The 19,756-nt window shown below is 42.7% G+C and overlaps 1 protein-coding gene across 4 annotated transcripts; it reads right to left on the bottom strand.

Annotated features, from left to right (window-relative positions):
• Positions 1–1,049: 1,049 nt before the first annotated feature.
• On the bottom strand, positions 1,050–19,024 carry INIP (INTS3 and NABP interacting protein). Of its 4 annotated transcripts, none has more exons than XM_084628653.1 (6): positions 18,901–19,024; positions 15,934–16,017; positions 7,681–7,783; positions 6,523–6,582; positions 5,993–6,083; positions 1,050–3,942 (listed from the first exon to the last, which is right to left on the bottom strand). In XM_084628653.1, the coding sequence occupies exons 2-6, from the start codon at positions 15,956–15,958 to the stop codon at positions 3,847–3,849; spliced, it is 375 nt and encodes a 124-aa protein (XP_084484779.1). In that variant the 5' UTR covers positions 15,959–16,017; positions 18,901–19,024; the 3' UTR covers positions 1,050–3,846. The 4 variants fall into 4 exon arrangements, with proteins under 4 accessions (XP_084484779.1, XP_084484778.1, XP_084484780.1 ...); XM_084628652.1 differs by having other exon boundaries at positions 18,894–19,024; XM_084628654.1 differs by lacking the exon at positions 18,901–19,024 and adding an exon at positions 18,818–18,840.
• Positions 19,025–19,756: the final 732 nt, after the last annotated feature.

Consider the following 19,756-nt stretch of genomic DNA (forward strand, 5'->3'; position numbering starts at 1 on the left):
TCTGTCCACATATCTATTCAGGGGACACCATCATAGGACCTAATCACATCAGCCACACCGTCAGAGGCTCGTTCACCTGCACATCTACCAAGGTGATATATGCCAGCAATGCCCCTCTGCCATGTACATTGGCCAAACCGGACAGTCTCTACATAAAAGAATAAATGGACACAAATCAGACCTCAAGAATTAACATTCAAAAACCAGTCGGAGAACACTTCAATCTCCCTGGTCACTCGATTACAGGTCTAAAGGTGGCAATACTACAACAAAAAAACTTGAGAGACTGCTGAATTGGAATTAATTTACAAACTGGACACCATTCAATTAGGTTTGAGTAAAGACTGGGAGTGGATGTGTCATTACACAAAGGAAAACTATTTCCCCATGCTTATTTTCCCCCCTACTGTTACTCTCACCTTCTTGTCAAGTGTTGGAAATGGGCCATCCTGATTATCACTACAAAAGGTTTTTTCTCTCCTGCTGGTAATAGCTCACCTTAACTGATCACTCTTTCGTCATAGTGTATATGGCAACACCCATTTTTTCATGTTCTCTCTGTGTGTGTGTGTGTATTTATATATCTTCCTACTGTATTTTCCACTGCATGCATCTGATGAAGTGGGTTTTAGCCCATGAAAGCTTATGCTCTAATAAATTTCAGTCTCTAAGGTGCCACAAGGACTCCCTGTTCTTTTTGCTGATACAGAACATGGCTACCATCCTACAACTTTTTTTGTCACAATAGGGGAATTTTGTGTAGAAGTCACTCAGACAGGAGATACATAAGTTTTTTTTAATGATGGATCACCTGACCAGACATTGGGACTACTCCTTTCCCTCATTTTGATGGACACTATGGCCTAGAGTCTGATCTACAGTGAATCTGAAGTAATGCTATTGACTTACTCTCCATGTATACCCCCATGAGGTCAGAATCTGTCCTGGGCATACAGGGGGGCAGTTGGTATTGTAGAGATTTGATGAACATGGTTCTTGTGTAAATGTCATTGTTCCAGGTATGCTTAAATACAGAGGCACACAATAGATGAAAAACATGGCTTGTATTCATGAGTACATAGGTGATCACAGTGAAGGATAGCAGCAGAAGTCTGACCACTAGATTTTCCTCATGTACAGAGGAAACTTATGAAGAAACCCAAGCATGTAATGTTGGTTGGGGTGATTACAACTGTTAATCATTTGAACATACAATTTCAGGAGGAGAGACTGCTGCTTAGATGACTGTATAGGTGATGTATGAATTAGTTTAATGCTGATTAATAGTGGAAAAGTAAAGGTAAGTGTGGTAAGACAAATTGAGGCATATGACACTAATTACTAGACTCTGGTTTCACAGACAGAAGCTTCCACATACACTATTTGTATCGCTGACAGTTAATTATACCTAGATGTATTACCAAGTCCCTTGCAATTACACAGAACAGTTATAAGCATTATAACTTAAAAATACCCTTCCAGCTGCTCCATGTTGTGAGTATTTTTAAAATTCTTCCATCTCTGAATCTAGGTCCTCTTCCTCCTATTGTAAATCCTTCTGTAACTAGCTGAATGCAGTGTTATTACCTCAACATGTTGGGCCTGACCCCAGCTAGTGTAAACGGGCACAGTTCCATCTACTTCACTGGCTCTATGCTGATTTAGACAAGGTGAGGGTCGTGCCTGTTTTGGTGCTTGTACCACTTATCTGCAGCCTGTGTGAGACCCCTGAACAGTTATCTTCCAATTCTTTTCTATTGAGAAGCTGGCAGCTGGGGCAGGCCAACCCTTCCCCTCCTCCACAAAACCTCACTCCTAACTATAAAGCTAAAATCCACCTCCTTGTTTTACATTCCTGGATATATGTGTGTGGTAGTTGCCATTTAAATAAGATTCCACATTTTGAGCAATTTGTGGTGAAATATCTGCTCTTCTGTAAACTGAGATTCATGCATGTCAACTTTTTCAAAATACCCACAGCCATTTGGCTCACGTCATAGAACAGCAGCTGGAAGTTTCAATTTGTAAAGTAAAGCAAGCTTTAAAGATAGCCATATTAATAGCCATCACCAGGAATGAGAAGTATGAGAGGGGAATGGTGGGATATTCTAAGTTTTGCCTTCAAAATAAGCCCCACACATTTGAGTCAAAGTGAGACTCATAGTAGATTGTGCAGCTAGTCAAAATATGACTGTACAGCAGAGTGCCACTGGGCTCCTTGAGCATGGCTTCACTTTGCTGGGATTCAATATGCCCACTGTTTGTTAGGTTCCTTGGCTAGGCTCCTTCATGGAGTTAAATGAAAAATGGTATTTTAGACACCACCTTCTTGTGGCACCAGTTCAAGGCGGCACTCACTGCAAACTGTGCAGATCAGTAACTCTCCCTCTTTTTCATATATGAAAAATGAAACTTAACATTGAAATTTAAATCATCATCATCACTGGGGCACCTAAGTTAACCCCCCATGGGGATGAATGGGGCAGTTCTAACCTATTGGTCCTGGCTCTCTACACACTCACCTCTGCATCACTTATACTCAGTTCATGTTTTTGAAGTCATCTTTACAACCACAATAGCTCGTGACTTTCATTTAAAAAAAAGTAAGCTGAGATTTTGGAGAATAAGATAGGTACCAGTATAGCGTATGGGAGTGTACCAGCAGATTCCAAACCCAGATCTTCACTACTTTCTCTTACTTTTTTAGCTACTTGGCACCAATATCCCAGGGTTGGTCTACATGGGAAAACTGACCAGCAGAATTTTATGGGAGTATAACTAAACCAGTAAAGCTATACCAGTATTGTACAGACTATTCCAAAATAAGGGACTTTATTCTGGTATTATTATTCTGCTTCCAAAATAACTTATCCAATCAATAGACTTTGTAGGCCAAGCTTCAGCCTGGTGCTGAAGTGGGATGCCAGAACTGAAATGAGCCTGGAAAAGGATTTACAGAGACAGAATCAAAACTTTTAATTGAGCAGTACAAACACTTTAAAAGGCACTGAAATAATAATAAAACCCTAAAAGTGTGACATTTTGAATTGGGCAGATTTTGAACTTATGGGTAACATTTTCAAAAGTGCCTAAAACTTATGATCCTAAGTTTCATGGGACTTAAATGCTTTGGGAATTTTTACCCCATGTCACTAGAAAAGATGAGGATAATTGGATACAAGATTATTTGTTGGCAAGGTTAATACTTAGGTTTTCTATATTCTATAACAGATAGAGATACTATGTGCCATTGTCTCAAACTACCTGGGAAACCAGGACACTGTCACAAAGACTAAACATAAAAACCATTAGGGTGCACTAATGTTCCTGCACAGAGTGAATGCAGGTGACTGTATCTACTGAATCCATGTGTGTCTTAGGATAGACAAAGATGACTTTGCTTTCATTAAGGCCAGGTACAGTACATAGATACTATGACAGATACTTTAGAAATGCAGATTAGAACAAGCATCTATTAAATTCTGGGTGTGGCATCCTTCCTTCCGACTAAAGGAAATCGGAAAAATAAAATGTACATGCGATATGTCAGGCAAACAGTCTTACTCTGAGTTGACAAAAGAAATTAAGTAAAAAAGAATACTGTCAGTTCCATAATAATCTACAGCACCTCTTCTCAGGTGAAGCCAGACTCAACCATGGAAGACAAGCATAGGAGTCCAGAATGAAATAGGCTTTTTAAAAATAAAAGTCAAATTTAAAAAAAACCTCAGTTTTTTAAACAGCTCACATAATCTGTTTTCACAAATCATGTAAAGTAGTTGTGAAAGATGGCAGCTTCGACAATGGGCAAAATATCATCTCCTTCATTCTGGGAAATAACCGCCCTCATTCCGACTCTAGTCGAGGCAAGACAGGAAGAATAAGATTTCCAAATGCAGAGTCTTGGGTTATGAAATATCCTGAAGAATGTGCATGTGCATGCTGGAAAGAGAAACACTTGTTTAAATCCTTAACCCCCACAGCTCCAAAATAATTCAGGGTTTAAATGTCATGGTTTGCATTTATTTTACATTTGTCTGAGCCTGCTCATAAGCTCTGGTAATCAAAACTTCTAAACAGATGAATGAGACCGTCTGCTTCTAATAGCCCACTGGGATTCCAATTAGGGGCCCACTCCTGCTTCCATTGATTTGGGACCTCTATTGGTCTCATTGTGTATGAGGTTTCACTCCATAATCTTTATGAAAATATGCTTATGATATGAATGACATAACTGAGATGTACTTTACGCAAGATGGGTCTTGTAAGTTATCATTGGAAAGGTTATAATTTACTGAATGTGATGATCCAATGGGTATGCCTGTACTATTTCTGGTTTGGAAGTTAGAAATATTGACTATGTATCTATTTCAACGGTATGCATCCGATGAAGTGAGCTGTAGCTCACGAAAGCTCATGCTCAAATAAATTGGTTAGTCTCTAAGGTGCCACAAATCCGCCTTTTCTTTTTGCGAATACAGACTAACACGGCTGTTACTCTGAAACCTAAATATTTCAACTATGCTACTTTCAGTGATGGCCCCTGCTAACACTTCAGGTGCAACAATGGAAAAGCCAGACAGGGATAATGGCCCATCAGTGAGGACAATGGACTGTGTAAAGGCTTGGCCTTCCTGCGGACACTCCCTACTGCCACTGACTCATGGATGCTGTGATACTACAGTGTCAGATGTTCTTATCACCTGATAAACATTACCTGGGACTTCTTGTAACTTTCCACTGAAAGAGAAGGGGGTTAAGTTTGAGAAACAAAGGATTCCCACCTTATGTAAATCCTATTTAACGGTGGGGAGGAAGGCCAGTGGGGGGAAGGGAAGAGACTCCTCTCCATGGCCTGTCTGCGCAAGAAAGACCGCTAAAGCTACCTGAAGGGAAGGCAAGGGGGAGTCCAGAATGAGACAAGGGTCCAGTCTGAAAAGGAATATAACTGGAACTCTGAACCACAAACTTTGCAACATGCCTAAAACATTTTAGGGTGAGAATTTACATTTTGTAATCTGTTAAGTATATTGATCTTAGCTTGTGAATTTTGCTTTATTTGGTCAGTAATCTGCTTTGTTCAGTCGGTTATCTCTTATATTCACTTAAAATTCACCTTTTGTAGTTTATAAAGGTATTTCTTGTTTAGAACATAATCCAGTTTATGTAATTTCTAACTGGGCGGGCAAGTAGTTGTGCATATCTCCCTCCACACTGAGGGAGGGGGTGAATTTTATAAAACCTTTGGGTTTGTACCCCTTAAAGGAAGTGGGCACCAGAGTGTTGGGACAAGTCCCTAAGGCTGAATCTTTCCAGAGTGGCTCTATCTCTGTGCATCTGGGTGTGGCCCTGCCTGTGTGCTTAGCTGGAAGAGGCTTGTGAGCCTAATCCAGCAAGGCCAGGTAAAGGGGACCCAGGCTGGCAGAACAGGCTGACTCCATGGTACCCCAGCACATCAGGTGACACTCCAGAGGGCCCAAACCAGTCAGTGTATTTAAGTCAGAGCTACCTAGAAAAGCCACAGGCATATGCCGCCATGTGCATGCTCTCTTGCAGTACCAATTGTTCCTATAAGGTCAGGTTAGTCAAAGCCCCAAGGCCCCTTGCTACTTCCTACTGCCAAAGTGATGAGGCCAGAGATCTCTAACCTCTCTCCACCTCTGCTTTTTTTTTTAATCGTGATGCCAGCTAGAATTTTGCCTCTAGAATTCATTCATGCTGCTAACATTGGGGTTTTTTTTAAATTGTTTTACAACAATGTAATGGTGTAACAGCAATTTGGTAGTGCAAACCAACCTGCTGACATTGTATTATGGAAATAAGGAACTGGAGGCATGGTGAAGGGTTGGAATTTCATTATTGTTGCCAAATATAGGAAAAAAAATCTTTAAGAAGAAACCCTTCTAAGGATACTTTACCTAAGCTCTGTAGGTACAAGGTTGTTCTCTGCCTGGGTTACAAAACAAAAACAAAGGAGGACAGGGCTGCTCACCTGTAATGCTGCTTTTTGCTGTGCTGCTATGTGCTGCTGCTCAGCATGATCACGGAAATCCTTGTTAAGGGACGATCTTGCAAGAGCAATGCTGTAATAGAGACGAGGAAGATATCATTGATCATCTGTAAGAAAAGCTGCATTTTTGTCATGTTGGGTCATGGATATAATGGAGTCCATGACTTTCTATGGATTTGGCATTTTGTTTGGTTTTTAAATCCATGACTTGACATTTTGGATTTTTATATGCAAGTGAGAAAATGCAATAGCAGTAACTGAACCACTTAGCTGAGAATACCGAATGTTGCCACACTAAACCCAGAAGCCGAACAGAGACTTGGAGCCCGATTCTGATCTCACTGTTAGCGTAACTCCACTGATGTCAATCCAAGTCCGCTGGTGTCATGCCAGAGTCATTTGACATTCTGTTTCTTAACTATAGCTTTTGCCCTTTTCACCATTACCACCCAGTGACTTTCCTAAAATAGCATTTGTGATGAAACAATAAGTGATAAAACAATAGCACTAACCATGGGTCCATATTCTTCATGATGGGAAGATCAGATGTTTGGCAGAATGGCTGCAGAACTCTGCATATAGGAAAAGGGTTTCCTATTGATACAGAACTCAGACAAAGGCCCTTTTTTGCTAAAGTGGTAAACTACAGAATATAAAATGATTGCTCAGATATCTGTGGGCAACAAATATTTTAGGTTTCAATTTGAAAAAAAAAAATCATTGAGACATAAGTCCAAACAAAATATTACCTTTCCTTAATTTGTTGTTATATAGAGCCCAATCCACCTCTCACTGATTTTGATAGGAGACACTTTAATGTTTAAAGTGCCAGATTTTTAAAAGAACTCCTCACCCAACAGCTCCCATTAAGGGCAATCAGAGCTGCTTCATGCTAAACACTTCTACTGAACTGGAAAAAACACCCTGTAAAAGTAGCAGTTCTCTTGTTAAGACCTATGTGAATACTTGGAGCCAAGTAGTGACCCTCTGAACAGAAGGATTTATACCAAACACTAAACTGCAGTGCTTTAAAAAAGAAACTGGAATAGAATACTATTTTCACTTATTTTATTAGGGGAAGATAAAAATGAATACTTTTCTCAAGTCCCTTGCACTTAATACTGTATCCTAAAATGAATTAACGATCCAATTCAATATTTTGAGAACTTCAGACCGACACAGTTTATATTTTTTTATACTTGTCAAGAGAGCTCCTGTGTCCTTAAACACGAGGCTCACATATGCCAAGAGCAGAAACCTGCAACATGCCCATTCAGAACAGCTAGAACTGAGACCAAGTACTTTTTTGTATACTCCTAAATATTCCAGACTGCCTACAGTTGGTTTGCTATCTAGATTTAAAAGGGTACATTTTGAAGCACAAGAAATAGCTTATTAGCTTAATATTTTCTAGAAGCCTGATCCTGTAAAAGGGCTTGCTTAGCAGTCGTGAAGCACCCCTATTTCTCTCTCTCAAGTGGAAAGCATGCAGGTCAAGATTCAGAATCCACAAACAAATATAAATCATTCTTGCACTGGTTATTGGGGACATGCAGGACACAATTCTAACATGTATTTTGTTTAGATCTACAGATTACCTGTAAGGAAACATATTTGATTTTCTTTGATGTACAAGTATTGTCCAAACAAGGTATATGAACATAAAGTACCTGGCTCCAGGGTGATTTGTGGAAGACTGGTTTTGCATAAGTAATTTTCTCTTCTCCTTGTCTAGTTCTGCCAAGATTGCAACCCTATTTTTATTCTGAAAACCTGGTAAGAATCAGAAAAATATTAGATTTGCCTTTTTACATGGGGCACCTATAACCTTATGGAATTAAAGTCACTGCACGGTATGACATGATGATGAATATACTAATCTTCAAAGCTTTGCACCAATCTGAAAGGCTATTAATAAATAGGTTTTATTTTTCCTCGCCTCATTTTACAACATGAAATGGCTTCCTATAGATCATAAATATTAATATGATTTAAAATATATTAGCTATCATCTCTAGTTAGGTTTTTTCAGGAACTAATTTTACAGCTATAGCCAAGGTGTGTATCTGTTAAATATTTGGCTTTGATAGTGTCAGAAGACAAATTAAGTTGATCAGATTTTTCTTTTTTAGTGAATGGACATGCAGTTTAAAGCATGACAAGACTGAATGAATGCATTCACAGGACATGATTCTTTATACCTGAGTCAGAGAGAACTCATGAACTATAATGGGAGTTTTGCTTGAATAATGAGTAAACGATCAGGCCTATTTGCAATAAAATTAGACACATGACAATTCTCCTTTCCGATCCATCTAGTCTTTCTCTAAACAGCCATAACCTCTCACTGAAGTTGGAGTTCTGGCATGACTGATAATCAGAGTATTGTAGTTAATTTCTACTGTATAGATCTAAAAATGGTTTTGCCCTTACTTGGTTCATTGAATGTTCCTACGGAGCAGAAAGGAATCTTTGGTGCAAGGGAAAGTTTCAGGAGGCAGAATGAGTAAGGAGGGAAACTGGGACATACTTAAAATGGCTGCCATCTTAAGGAGCCACTATTTTGTGTATTTTATATCTGCTTTAAAAGACTTGTACCAATACAAATCTAGGACAAGGCTGGGTCCCACGTGAGGACCAACTGTCAAGAACTTACTGCCTATTACTCTGATTTCTCTCAGTGCCTCATTCCTAAATCACAAAACACTGTCAAAAAATAGCCCCACGTTTAGGCTTTCAGTGACGAATGCAAGATCAGTTGTCAAAAAAAGAGAGGCCATCCATCACCAGAGGAATCTGATGTTGCCAGTATAACATCTGTCTAGATGACTCAGCTGACCCTGCTCTGGGACAGGAAAACAGCTGTAATTTTTGCACTCTGATCTTAGATATTTGAGATACCGGTACCATCCCAGAGACATTTTAAGTACTTCTAAATATTACACAAGCCCTGAGCTAAATCCAACATGTCTGTGTCTACTCCAGGCAGTCTTTAGCCACATGTTTACAAGTGAACATTCTAGATCTGGTCAGTGGAATGGGAGTAGGCTTCATATAGAGAACCACCCCCACTGCAATCTGATCTTTCTTAAAATACATGGACCAAATGCATACTTGAAAATCAGACCACTGGGTGGGTGGGGTAAATGAGGGACACCCGTTTAATAGGTATTTTTAGCCAAGATTTACATTATGCTGGTTATATAAATTCATGGAATCTAGAACCATAAGACTGGAAGGGACCTCGAGAGGTTATCTAGTCCAGTCCCCTGCACTCATGGCAGGACGAAGTATTATCTAGACCATTCCTGATGGGTGTTTGTCTAACCTGCTCTTAAAAATCTCCAATGATGGCGATTCCACAATCTCCCTAGGCAATTTATTCCAGTGCTTAACCACCCCGACAGTTAGGAAGTTTTTCCTAATGTCCAACCTAAACATCCGTTGCTGCAATTTAAGCCCATTGCTTCTTGTCCTACCCTCAGGAGGTTAAAAAGAACAATTCTTCTCCCTCCTCCTTGTAACAACCTTTTATGTACTGAAACTTATCATATACCCACAGTTGTCCCTTTTCCAGACTAAACAAACCCAATTTTTTCAATCTTTCCTCATAGGTCAGGTTTTCTAGACCTTTAATCATTTTTGTTGTTCCTCTCTGGACTTTCTCCAATTTGTCCACATCTTTCCTGAAATGTGGCACCCAAAACTGGACACAATACTCCAGCTGAGGCCTAATCAGCGTGCAGTAGAGTGGAAGAATTACTTCTCGAGTTTTGCTTACAACACTCCTAATATATTCCATAACGATGTTTGCTTTTTTTGCAACAGTGTTACACTGACTCCTATTTAGCTTGTGGTCCACTGTGACCCCCAGATCCCTTTCTGCAGTACTCCTTCCTGAGCAGTCATTTCCCATTTTACGTGTGTGCAACTGATTGTTCCTTCCTCGGTGAAGTACTTTGCATTTGTCCTCATTGAATTTCATCCTATTTACTTCAGACCATTTCTCCAGTTTGTCTAGATCATTTTGAAATTTTAATCCTATCCTCCAAAGCACTTGCAACCCCTCCCAGCTTGGTGTTATCCGCAAACTTTGTAAGTGTACTCTCTCTGTACCATTATCTAAATCACTGATGATTTATTTAACAGAACCAGACCCAGAACTGATCCCTGCGGAACCCCACTTGTTATGCCCTTCCAGCATGACTGCGAACCACTGATAACTACTCTCTGGGAATGGTTTTCCAACCAGTTTTGCACCCCCAATTAATCTTGTTTTCATCATGAAACCAGTTATATGCTTCAATAATTTGAGAGTAGGATAAAAATAAGCTATTTTAAACTGCAATCCAAATATCTGTAAAGGATTATGAACTAAGTATGAATTAAGCCACAGTGGAAGGTAGCGTTATATACTGGAAACACTACAGGGGAAAAGCAGGGATCTTTGTCCTTCTACTACCTCTTCTCTTTCCCCATCTCCCCAATACTAAAGCATAAAGTGGTTATAATTTCAGAAAAAAGAGTCAGGCACATCAAAAAAGGAGGAATACAGCATTGGCACGGCTGCTGTCCATTAAGCAATTTGATTCAGTAATTATAATTTCAACTGTAAGTAATCTGATTAACAGTATTCATGGAATTGAAGAGTGTTCTGTGCGGGGGGGAAATACCCAAACATTTATATATAATCACAGGGGAAAAGTCTTATTTAGAGAGAAACTAGCATCTTCAGTGAATTCATTCTTATCAGATCTGGCAACACTTAAGATAGTCTTGCTTAAAAGCACTTCATTAAAGAAAACAAGTGAAGCTACAACAATCCCATGCTGCAATTGTAATGCAACAATTTTGCTACACTATTTTAATTCCTCTGTTCTGCTTTTATACAATTCCTATACCAAAACATGATTATACAAAGAAATATTACCACTGTCACTAAGGGCCTGATTTAAACATACAAATGCGAAGAGCTTTAGATTAAGAATTCCTCTAATGAAGAACTTTCAATTCACACCTCCACTAGTCGAGTAGTTTCCTTCTAATAGCACTTAGAATGTCTACACTTTACCAAAATTTAACCTCAGAACATCCCTGTTATGTACATGGGCAAGTAGTAGTATCCCTCTTTTGCTGACAGGGATGGTGAGACAATATGATTTGCCCAAGGCCACATAACAAGCCAATGGCAGAGCTGGCTTTAAAACTCAGGACAAGATATTTACAGCTCAAATCTGCCCTTTTAAAGTTTGGCTTCTGTAACTTCAAGTGCCATGTTCTGCACTCAGTGGGTGAGCTGAAAAACAACTTGCGTCAGTGTGATTTTCATATGCAAAACCAGTGTGGAACATACCCTGAATTGCATGAGAATCCACTTCAGAGAAGCAAAAAGCAGAGTTTACTGAAATTGATGCCCAAGAGGACTTAGCTTACACAAAGGGGGGGAGGGGGGATGCCTGTTCATGGAATTCTGAACTTTGGGTCCCAAAGCAAGAGAAAGTAGCATGGATTTCTTTACAAACTCTCTCCTGCTTCCCCAATGCCTTGTCTTCTCCCAGAATGAACATGACCCCTACCCCAAGGATATTTCTACAAGAAAATCTGAAACCGTAAAAGCAATGCCCTATAAAGATTCCTCTCCTAAGACTTATCAGGCTTGAACACCCAGCTACAGATTGTATAAATGTAACTGATGGCCTAATTTGGCCCACAAAACCATGTTTCCCCTACTGATGAGGTTATGCAATATGGGGGGGGGGGATATTGACTTTAAAAGGTGAGGTTGAGATAGCAGGGTTGGCAGTTGGAAGAATCTTTTTATTTGTAATCTGAGCACATGTGAACTGAATCACTGAGAAACAATGAAACTCATAATGCCACTTTTTTGACCACTTTTCAGAACAGAGCCACAGCTTGAACCCAGATGTAGATACGTACTGTACGCTGAGTCTCACTGCATTTAAAAATATACCACAACCACATTCCTTGTTCTTTCTGCTCAATTCAGAATATGTTTCAAAGTAATTTCTCTATCAAAATACAAATCATCATAATGGTGATCTTCATTCTATGAGGAAATATCTGAAATAGCAGAATCATAATTTTTGCAACATTTTGGGTTTCTAGGCAATCTGTAAGTAATTACTCCACCATTTTTCATATGTTAATTGTATTTTGTGATTGCAGTAGTCACAATATAGCAGACTATTACACAATTTTTGGTGGCAATTTACATTCTATGGTCTCACATGTTCTGCAGCAGTTAAGCAAAATGAATATTAACTCATTAAATTAAAATAATAATAATTCAAGTGTATCTGTCCCTCACAACTATGACCACATATACAGATGAATATAATTTGTTCATTATGTTATGGATGCAAAGACCTCCAGGGAATGTCAAATCTACTAATGCCCTCAAGGGCGAGGTTTTGCATTTGGATCTCTGAAGAGTTGTACAATTGCTAGAAGACTCCTTGATTACATCATCCAAGGCAGGAGGACAATTTTCTTCTTTACACTGTATTGTGAATTAAGTTGGCTTAGTGATTCACCAGTTTCATAAGACTGCCCTTGGCTAACATACTCACTTTGAAACCAGTCCCCTGCACCCTCTATATGAGGCTTTGTCAGCAGCGGGGGGGAGGGAGGGAGGGAGGGAAGGGAGAGAATGTTTAACCAACGATCAGTACTGCTTAAAGTGAATAAATGGCAGCTAGAAGAGATGCAAAAGCACCCAACAGAGAGAACAACAGCACAGTGAAAATTACACTTTTGAGCCAACATCAGTACCTCAAAAGTTTATCTTCTGTTAAATTGCAGAGCTCAGTTGTGCAGGTGAGCAGGCAAAATTTAGCCCTGTGAGAAAAATATGGAAGAAATATATTCCGCCTTTCTCTGAAGTGGGGCCTAGAGGAAGAGCATTTTCCCAAAATGTAGCTATTGTGTTGCTACCATCACACTAATGCTTACAAGAAGGTCACATGTAGAATAAAACCTATGATGCTGTCACACAAGACATATACCTTCTTTATTCCCAGCTTTGTGCATGAGTGTATCATCATCATCAGCAGCCTTATTAATACATGTAACAAATGGTTAAGAATGTATTACCATTTATTGCCAAGCACTCAGTTTATTTCTTGCTTTAAAAGCTTATTTTCAAAATGTACCAGAGTGGTCTGTAAACACTTCCTGAGGACATGGTACACCACACTAAAAGCTTTTCCTTTTCTTTATTAGGGGAAATATATAAGTGGTCCATGGTATAAAAGCCACAAAGTAAATTTTATTCAGAGTCCTATTTGGCTTTGCAGTCCTCCTACACATCTCACCTTTGAAACTCTAAGAAAGGAGTGTTTTTATAATGTGTTCTGATGAAACTAAAATAAACTTGTTTAGCAAAACCTTAACATTTATAGTTTGAGTTCACAGCTGTAAGGACATGGAAATACACTGCTGATACAGTATCTTCAAAAAAAATTTTGTTCAATTGCTTGGAGCAAAAATATACAAGATGTTTACTTATATAACAAATGTGTGTTTCTTTTGGTAAGTCTGAATAAGTTACCTGTTCACACCCATTCTGCTTAATTTTTGAAGTGAAGTCCTTAACCTTGTGCTTTTGATTAGGAACAAAGGCATCAAAGAATAAATTCCCTGAATAGCATCAATATTTGTGCTATTCAGCAAGCCTGACAGACATACTTGGCTCATGCATTGCTTGTTATCAGTCTGGATCTAGGCTAGTACTCTTTGGCTAGGCAGAACTAGATCACTGCTGAATCCTTCTGACTCCCCATTTCTTCTTTTTGTCTTAGTCCCCTTCTTTTGCCCATTTACCTTTTGGTTCTTTAAAGCTTTGAGGGTTTTTTTGAATACTTTTGTTTATAATATAAAACAAATATTCAGCCCCTTGAGTGATTCTTAGGGGAGTACTCAAGAAATAAAATTAAATAATTGCAGTTTTCCCTCCTAAGTTATAAGCTACCTAAACTTTGGGGGAAGAAGAAATCATGCGAGTCAGACTTATACATTTATATTCAAATCTTTAGAAGTGAAGCTCTAAATTCAGTATTGGAATATGTTAGTCTCTGTAATGATGGAGTTAAATTGATTTTTACAGCCAAAAAACAAGGCTTACCATGTATTTAAAAGGGATGGTGTTTAAGGCCAAATCCTGCAAAGGTATGCCCATGCTGAATCCCATTTGAAGTCAATGGGACTATCCCTCAATCTTTTTTTGCAGAATTCCACAAAGCTTTTTGTAAGTACTTTCTTCTGCAAATCACTCCATCTGTTCCCCACCTCCAAATCCATCTATTTGATATAACAATCTTTCTTTCTTGTCCAATATTGGTCTGGGCTTATACACAAATCCTATATTCCACTTCAGAGGTGCCTGTACTTCAGTATCTAAAAGTCTGGTATTGCAAAAACTTATGTGGGAAAGTAGCCCCATTGCATTTAGGTGTACAGTTACTTGCGTGCTAGGGTTTACAGGTTTGGGAGCACAGGCCACTATCCTGGAAGACATTCAGGGCAGGAGGCTGTTCATGGGGCTCTACCCACACAAGACAACTTGGAATTGGGGCCATACTTTGTAAACCACATTGGGATCACTGTGTTCAACAAACCAGTATTTCCCAATAACCACACACACTATTTTTTGCCTCCTGTTGCTGTTTTTAATTTCAATTTTTGCCATGGTAAAATGTTAAAATAAGCCAGATTTTTTTTAAAGTTCTATTAAGAATTCTTTGGGTACTAAATTCACAATTAGACAAATTTAAATGTACAACAGTTGTCTAAGGTTACCATATGTCCGTATTTTCCCGGACATGTCCGGCTTTTTGGTTCTTAAATTGCCATCCGGGAGGAATTTTTAAATATCTAAAAACATCTGGGATTTTGCCATTATTATTTTTCCCCGAAGAGTTGATCATTCAAGAAAGAGTGAATGCTGATCATTCAAGAAAGAGTGCCAGCTTTTTCCCCCTAGCTCCCAGCGCTTGTGCCGCAAAACAGCTGTTTTGCACGGCTGGGAGGAAGGGAGGGAGAACGCGGCACACTCAGGGGAGGAGGCGGGGCCGGGGCAGGGATTTGGGGAAAAGGTCCAATGGGGCAGGGAGGGGGCGGAGTTGGGGCAGGGACTTTGGGAAAGGGGTTGGAATGGGGACGGGAAAGGAGTGGAGTTGGGGCGGGACCAGGGGGGCACAAGCAAATACCTTCCCCATGGAATGTCCTCTTTTTCGAATGTTCAAATATGGTAACTCTACAGTTGTCATAATGTAAACAAGCTTTAAAAAACAGTTAGCATTACTTTGTTTTGTTTTTTTGTGGTCTCGAGCTTTTGTTATCTATTCTTGATGGCTAAGATCTCCTCATCTTTTGTTCTCACTTGCAGAACTGTGCCTCTTTGGACCTTCAGTATGCTCCCAGATGCACAGTGTGGCAACCAAGAGTCAAATTCAGTGTACAAGAGCCGCTGAGTATAGCAAAATAAGTGGAACTTAAAAAAATACTACATCACTGTAAAGTCTCATTTGTTTTCTTTTGGGATTTGAGTTTAAAGAGACATGCACTAACTCTGTGCTTCCAGTATAATTAGTAGTTTTGTATTTCTCTTACCCCTTTTTCTCCCCTTAAAAAAGTTAAAACAAAAAAGAATCTAGTTCTAGTGAGATTTTGCTTGTTTTCTAATCTATAATCTTGGAAACTGGATTCCTGCCTCAAAAAATGGCAGAAATTGTTTCCCCTTAAATTATACTTCTAGGATGAAATCCTGGTCCCAATGACTTCAATGGGACCAGAACACCACGTCTTTTTCTCCTTAACCGACCTGAACAATGAATGAATAAAACAAAAGCCAAGTGGCTGCAGTTGAAGAGATATAAACAAAAAATACCTAGTTTGAAAATTACCTTGACCTGGAGGGTTTGCTGCCATCTTGCTACTTTCAGGAGTAATTACCCAATTATAGTTAGAACTCTCAATTTAACGCAAATCTGCAAAAAAATGGACAAAACATAAAATATTAACATTCTTTGAAATTAAATCCTAGCTCTCATTCAATGTGGGTTATGAAAGAGACATTACATTTAGGAACTGTTACAATGTGTCACTCTGATTCAATGTAACAGTTGATCAAATTATTGAATTCTCTGTTATTGTATTGTTGGCAGAGTGTTATTTTGAAATCTGAGTTTTTACAAGACAGTCTGCTCAGTCCATCTTTTGTGACAGGAACCAACAGTGTCTAATATCTGTGAATCTGTTTCTCCCACTCCTGCCTTCTAGAGGGTATACACCAAGAACATATTTAGGTTTATTATTAAACAGGGCATTGTTTCACTCACACACTTTTCTATTAACTCATATAGAAAGATTCCAAAGTTTTATTAGCTAGACATTTAAGTTCCTAATCAACCCATCATATCCCTAAGACAGCCAGAACCACTTTCTGACTCAGTCATGAGAGACTTGATTTTGCTCCCAATGAGTTTCACAATGAAACTTGCATAGACGTCAGGATCTGATCCATACTTTAAAGTCTGCTGTAGTACCTCAGCTGCATGCAGAAATTAAAAACCATAATAAATCACATAGTATAAGTTAAGTTATTTATGTAGCACCAAAAACATCACACACACGTTATATGATTTATTATTTATATGGAGAGGGCTCAGGCAACATAATATGCACTAATCGCTCTCTCACACAAAATCCCTACCCTAAAACATTTTATTATCATATGCATCTGAGGAAGTGAGCTGTGGCTCACGAAAGCTTATGCTCTAATAAATTGGTTAGTCTCTAAGGTGCCACAAGTCCTCCTTTTCTTTTATTATCTAAGGTGCTGATTCTTCTAACCCTTATTACTGGGTTTAATGCTTATAACCTGTAAGGTAACAATGAGGTACTAGGGCTACATCTGGGAGTAAGTATTTGAAGCAGCAGCCATAAGGCTGTGTCATTAGACTTTATTCCCCAACGCTGATGCCACTGGTGCAGCTCCACCAAGGAGGGCAACAGTGGGACTGCTAACACAGACTGAACCTTCGGGCTTGATCCATGTTGTCCAATCCTGCTCAGAGCAGGATGAGCTGCAATGGTAAGTAAGGTTCCCCAGCAGTCACCTGCTCTCACTGGTTGGGGCCGGTGATAGTAGCAATGGTGGATTGTTTTAGGTAGAAATACTAATGCCAACAATGCCTAAGGGAAGATAAATACAAAGGGAGAGGAGAGGGGCAGGTCAAGCTGTGGCAGTAAGATCAGGTGGCTGCTTTGCTTATCAGGGCACATAGTGGGAGAGCAAGGTAGGCTTGTTCAGGTCTGGCTCAGAGGGGAAGAGTCTAGTATAGAGAGGGACTTTGGGAGAAGACAGGAGCTGGGGGCTCCAGGTCCAGGAGGGATGGAGGAGACAGGGTATTCCTGGCCTGGAGCTTTCAGGGCAGGTACACCAAGGCTCCCTCCTCTGGACACAGCACCCCCTACTGGCTGCCAGAGAACCAAGCCAGGACTCGGGTCCACACAGTCCTGGTGGGCCTGAGGACCAGGAGTGCATGTGGCCCATATCCCCACAGGAGCCTGGCTCAGCCTGGGCACGCCCACGCCGGGGAAGGCCAGTGAGTTCAGGGGCACCTAACCCCAGGGCCAGCTACAGCACCCAGACCCAAAGCCCCATGCAGCGCTGAGTCACACCCACCCCCCCTCCCTGACACTGCTGAGGGGCAGGCCCCCCTGGAGCTGGCTTGACAGCCCCCAGGGCTGATTCCCCCCTTCCCCCAGTGCAGCCTTGGACTCTTCTTCCCTGCCCCAGCTCCACACCACCCTGATCAACCCCCCCAACTGGTGGCTTGGATTCTCCCACCCCCCCCAGCTCCACACCACCCTGCTCTACCCCCCCCCAGCTAGTGGCTTGGATTCTCTTCCCTCCGCCCCCAGCTCCACACCACCCTACTCTACCCCCCCAGCTAGTGGCTTGGATTCCCCCTCCCCAGCTCCACACCACCCTGCTCTACCCCCCCCTCAGCTAGTGGCTTGGATTCCGCCCCCCCAGCTCCACACCACCCTGCTCTACCCACCCCTCAGCTAGTGGCTTGGATTCCCCCCCCCCCAGCTCCACACCACCCTACTCTACCCCCCCAGCTCGTGGCTTGGATTCCCCCCCCCCCAGCTCCACACCACCCTGCTCTACCCACCCCTCAGCTAGTGGCTTGGATTCTCCCCCCCCAGCTCCACACCACCCTGCTCTACCCCCCCCTCAGCTAGTGGCTTGGATTCCGCCCCCCCAGCTCCACACCACCCTGCTCTACCCACCCCTCAGCTCGTGGCTTGGATTCTCCCCCTCCAGCTCCACACCACCCTGCTCTACCCACCCCTCAGCTGGTGGCTTGGATTCTCCCCCCCCCCCCAGCTTCACACCACCCTGCTCTACCCACCCCTCAGCTGGTGGCTCGGATTCTCTTCCCTCCGCCCCCAGCTTCACACCACCCTGCTCTACCCACCCCTCAGCTGGTGGCTTGGATTCCCCCCCCCCCCCAGCTCCACACCACCCTGCTCTACCCACCCCTCAGCTAGTGGCTTGGATTCTCTTCCCCCCCCAGCTCCACACCACCCTGCTCTACCCACCCCTCAGCTGGTGGCTCGGATTCTCTTCCCTCCGCCCCCAGCTTCACACCACCCTGCTCTACCCCCCCAGCTGGTGGCTTGGATTCTCCCCCCTTCAGGCTTGGGCTCTTCTCCCCGCCCAGCTGCAGGCCTGGACTCTTCCTTCGTCCTCAGGCCCCTCAAAGCTGGGCGCACCCCCCAGGCAGCAGGGTTGGGCTCTCCCCCCTGCCTCCGCTGCACGGTTGGACTCCCCCAAAGAAGATGAACTCACCACACACCCCGTTCATGACGCACAGCACGCGCGACATGCCCACCCGGCTCTGTTTTGTTCGCCGGGCGAGACTGAAACACGTCACCGCTCCCGTGGGCGGAAGCAAGCTTGGTTTGACGGGCAGCCTTTGGTGGCCAATCACCTGAGGCGATGGGAGGAGCCGCTCACGTGGTGATTCCGTTGCGCAGCGCCACCTTTCGAGCGCGCGCGGGGAGCTGTGGGGCGGGAGAGAGGGGTGGGCGGGGCCTGTGTCTTGGCAACAAGAAGCGGGCGGAGCGACCGTGCGTCTCCGCGTCGGTGCTGGGGCTTCGCGTGGCCCGCGGACCCTCGGCCGCCGATAGGGCGTGGTGGGGCCGGGCGGGCTCCTTGGGGAACTGGGGGAGCGCCCGGGGGGGAGGGGTTCCCTGAGAGGGCGCCCTGTGGCGGGGCTCCTTGGGGAGCGCCCTGGGGCGAGGGGGTTCCCTGAGAGGGCGCCCTGGGGCGAGGGGGCTCCTTGGGGAGCGCCCTGGGGCGAGGGGGTTCCCTGAGAGGGCGCCCTGGGGCGAGGGGGCTCCTTGGGGAGCGCCCTGGGGCGAGGGGGCTCCCTGAGAGGGCGCCCTGGGGTGAGGGACCGGGCCATAGAGCCTGGGGGGGGACCCTGACAGGTGTGGGGGGGACTCATGGGGGGAATCATGTCACAGTGGGAGGCAGCAGCTGGCGGTTAGCTGGGGACCCATCCCAGGCACACTGGGGCACAGGGTGAGGGCAGGGCCCACAACATTGAGGCGAGAAGCTCAAATGATGCCCCCATTCCACCTCACTTGGGCCAAAACTCTGAAACTCTGGGTCCTAGTGGCGCCCCCTGCCCTGCCCACAGTCTGGCA

Source organism: Lepidochelys olivacea, assembly GCF_965140295.1.
Source record: "Lepidochelys olivacea isolate rLepOli2 genome assembly, chromosome: 5".
Lineage (NCBI taxonomy): Eukaryota > Metazoa > Chordata > Testudines > Cheloniidae > Lepidochelys > Lepidochelys olivacea.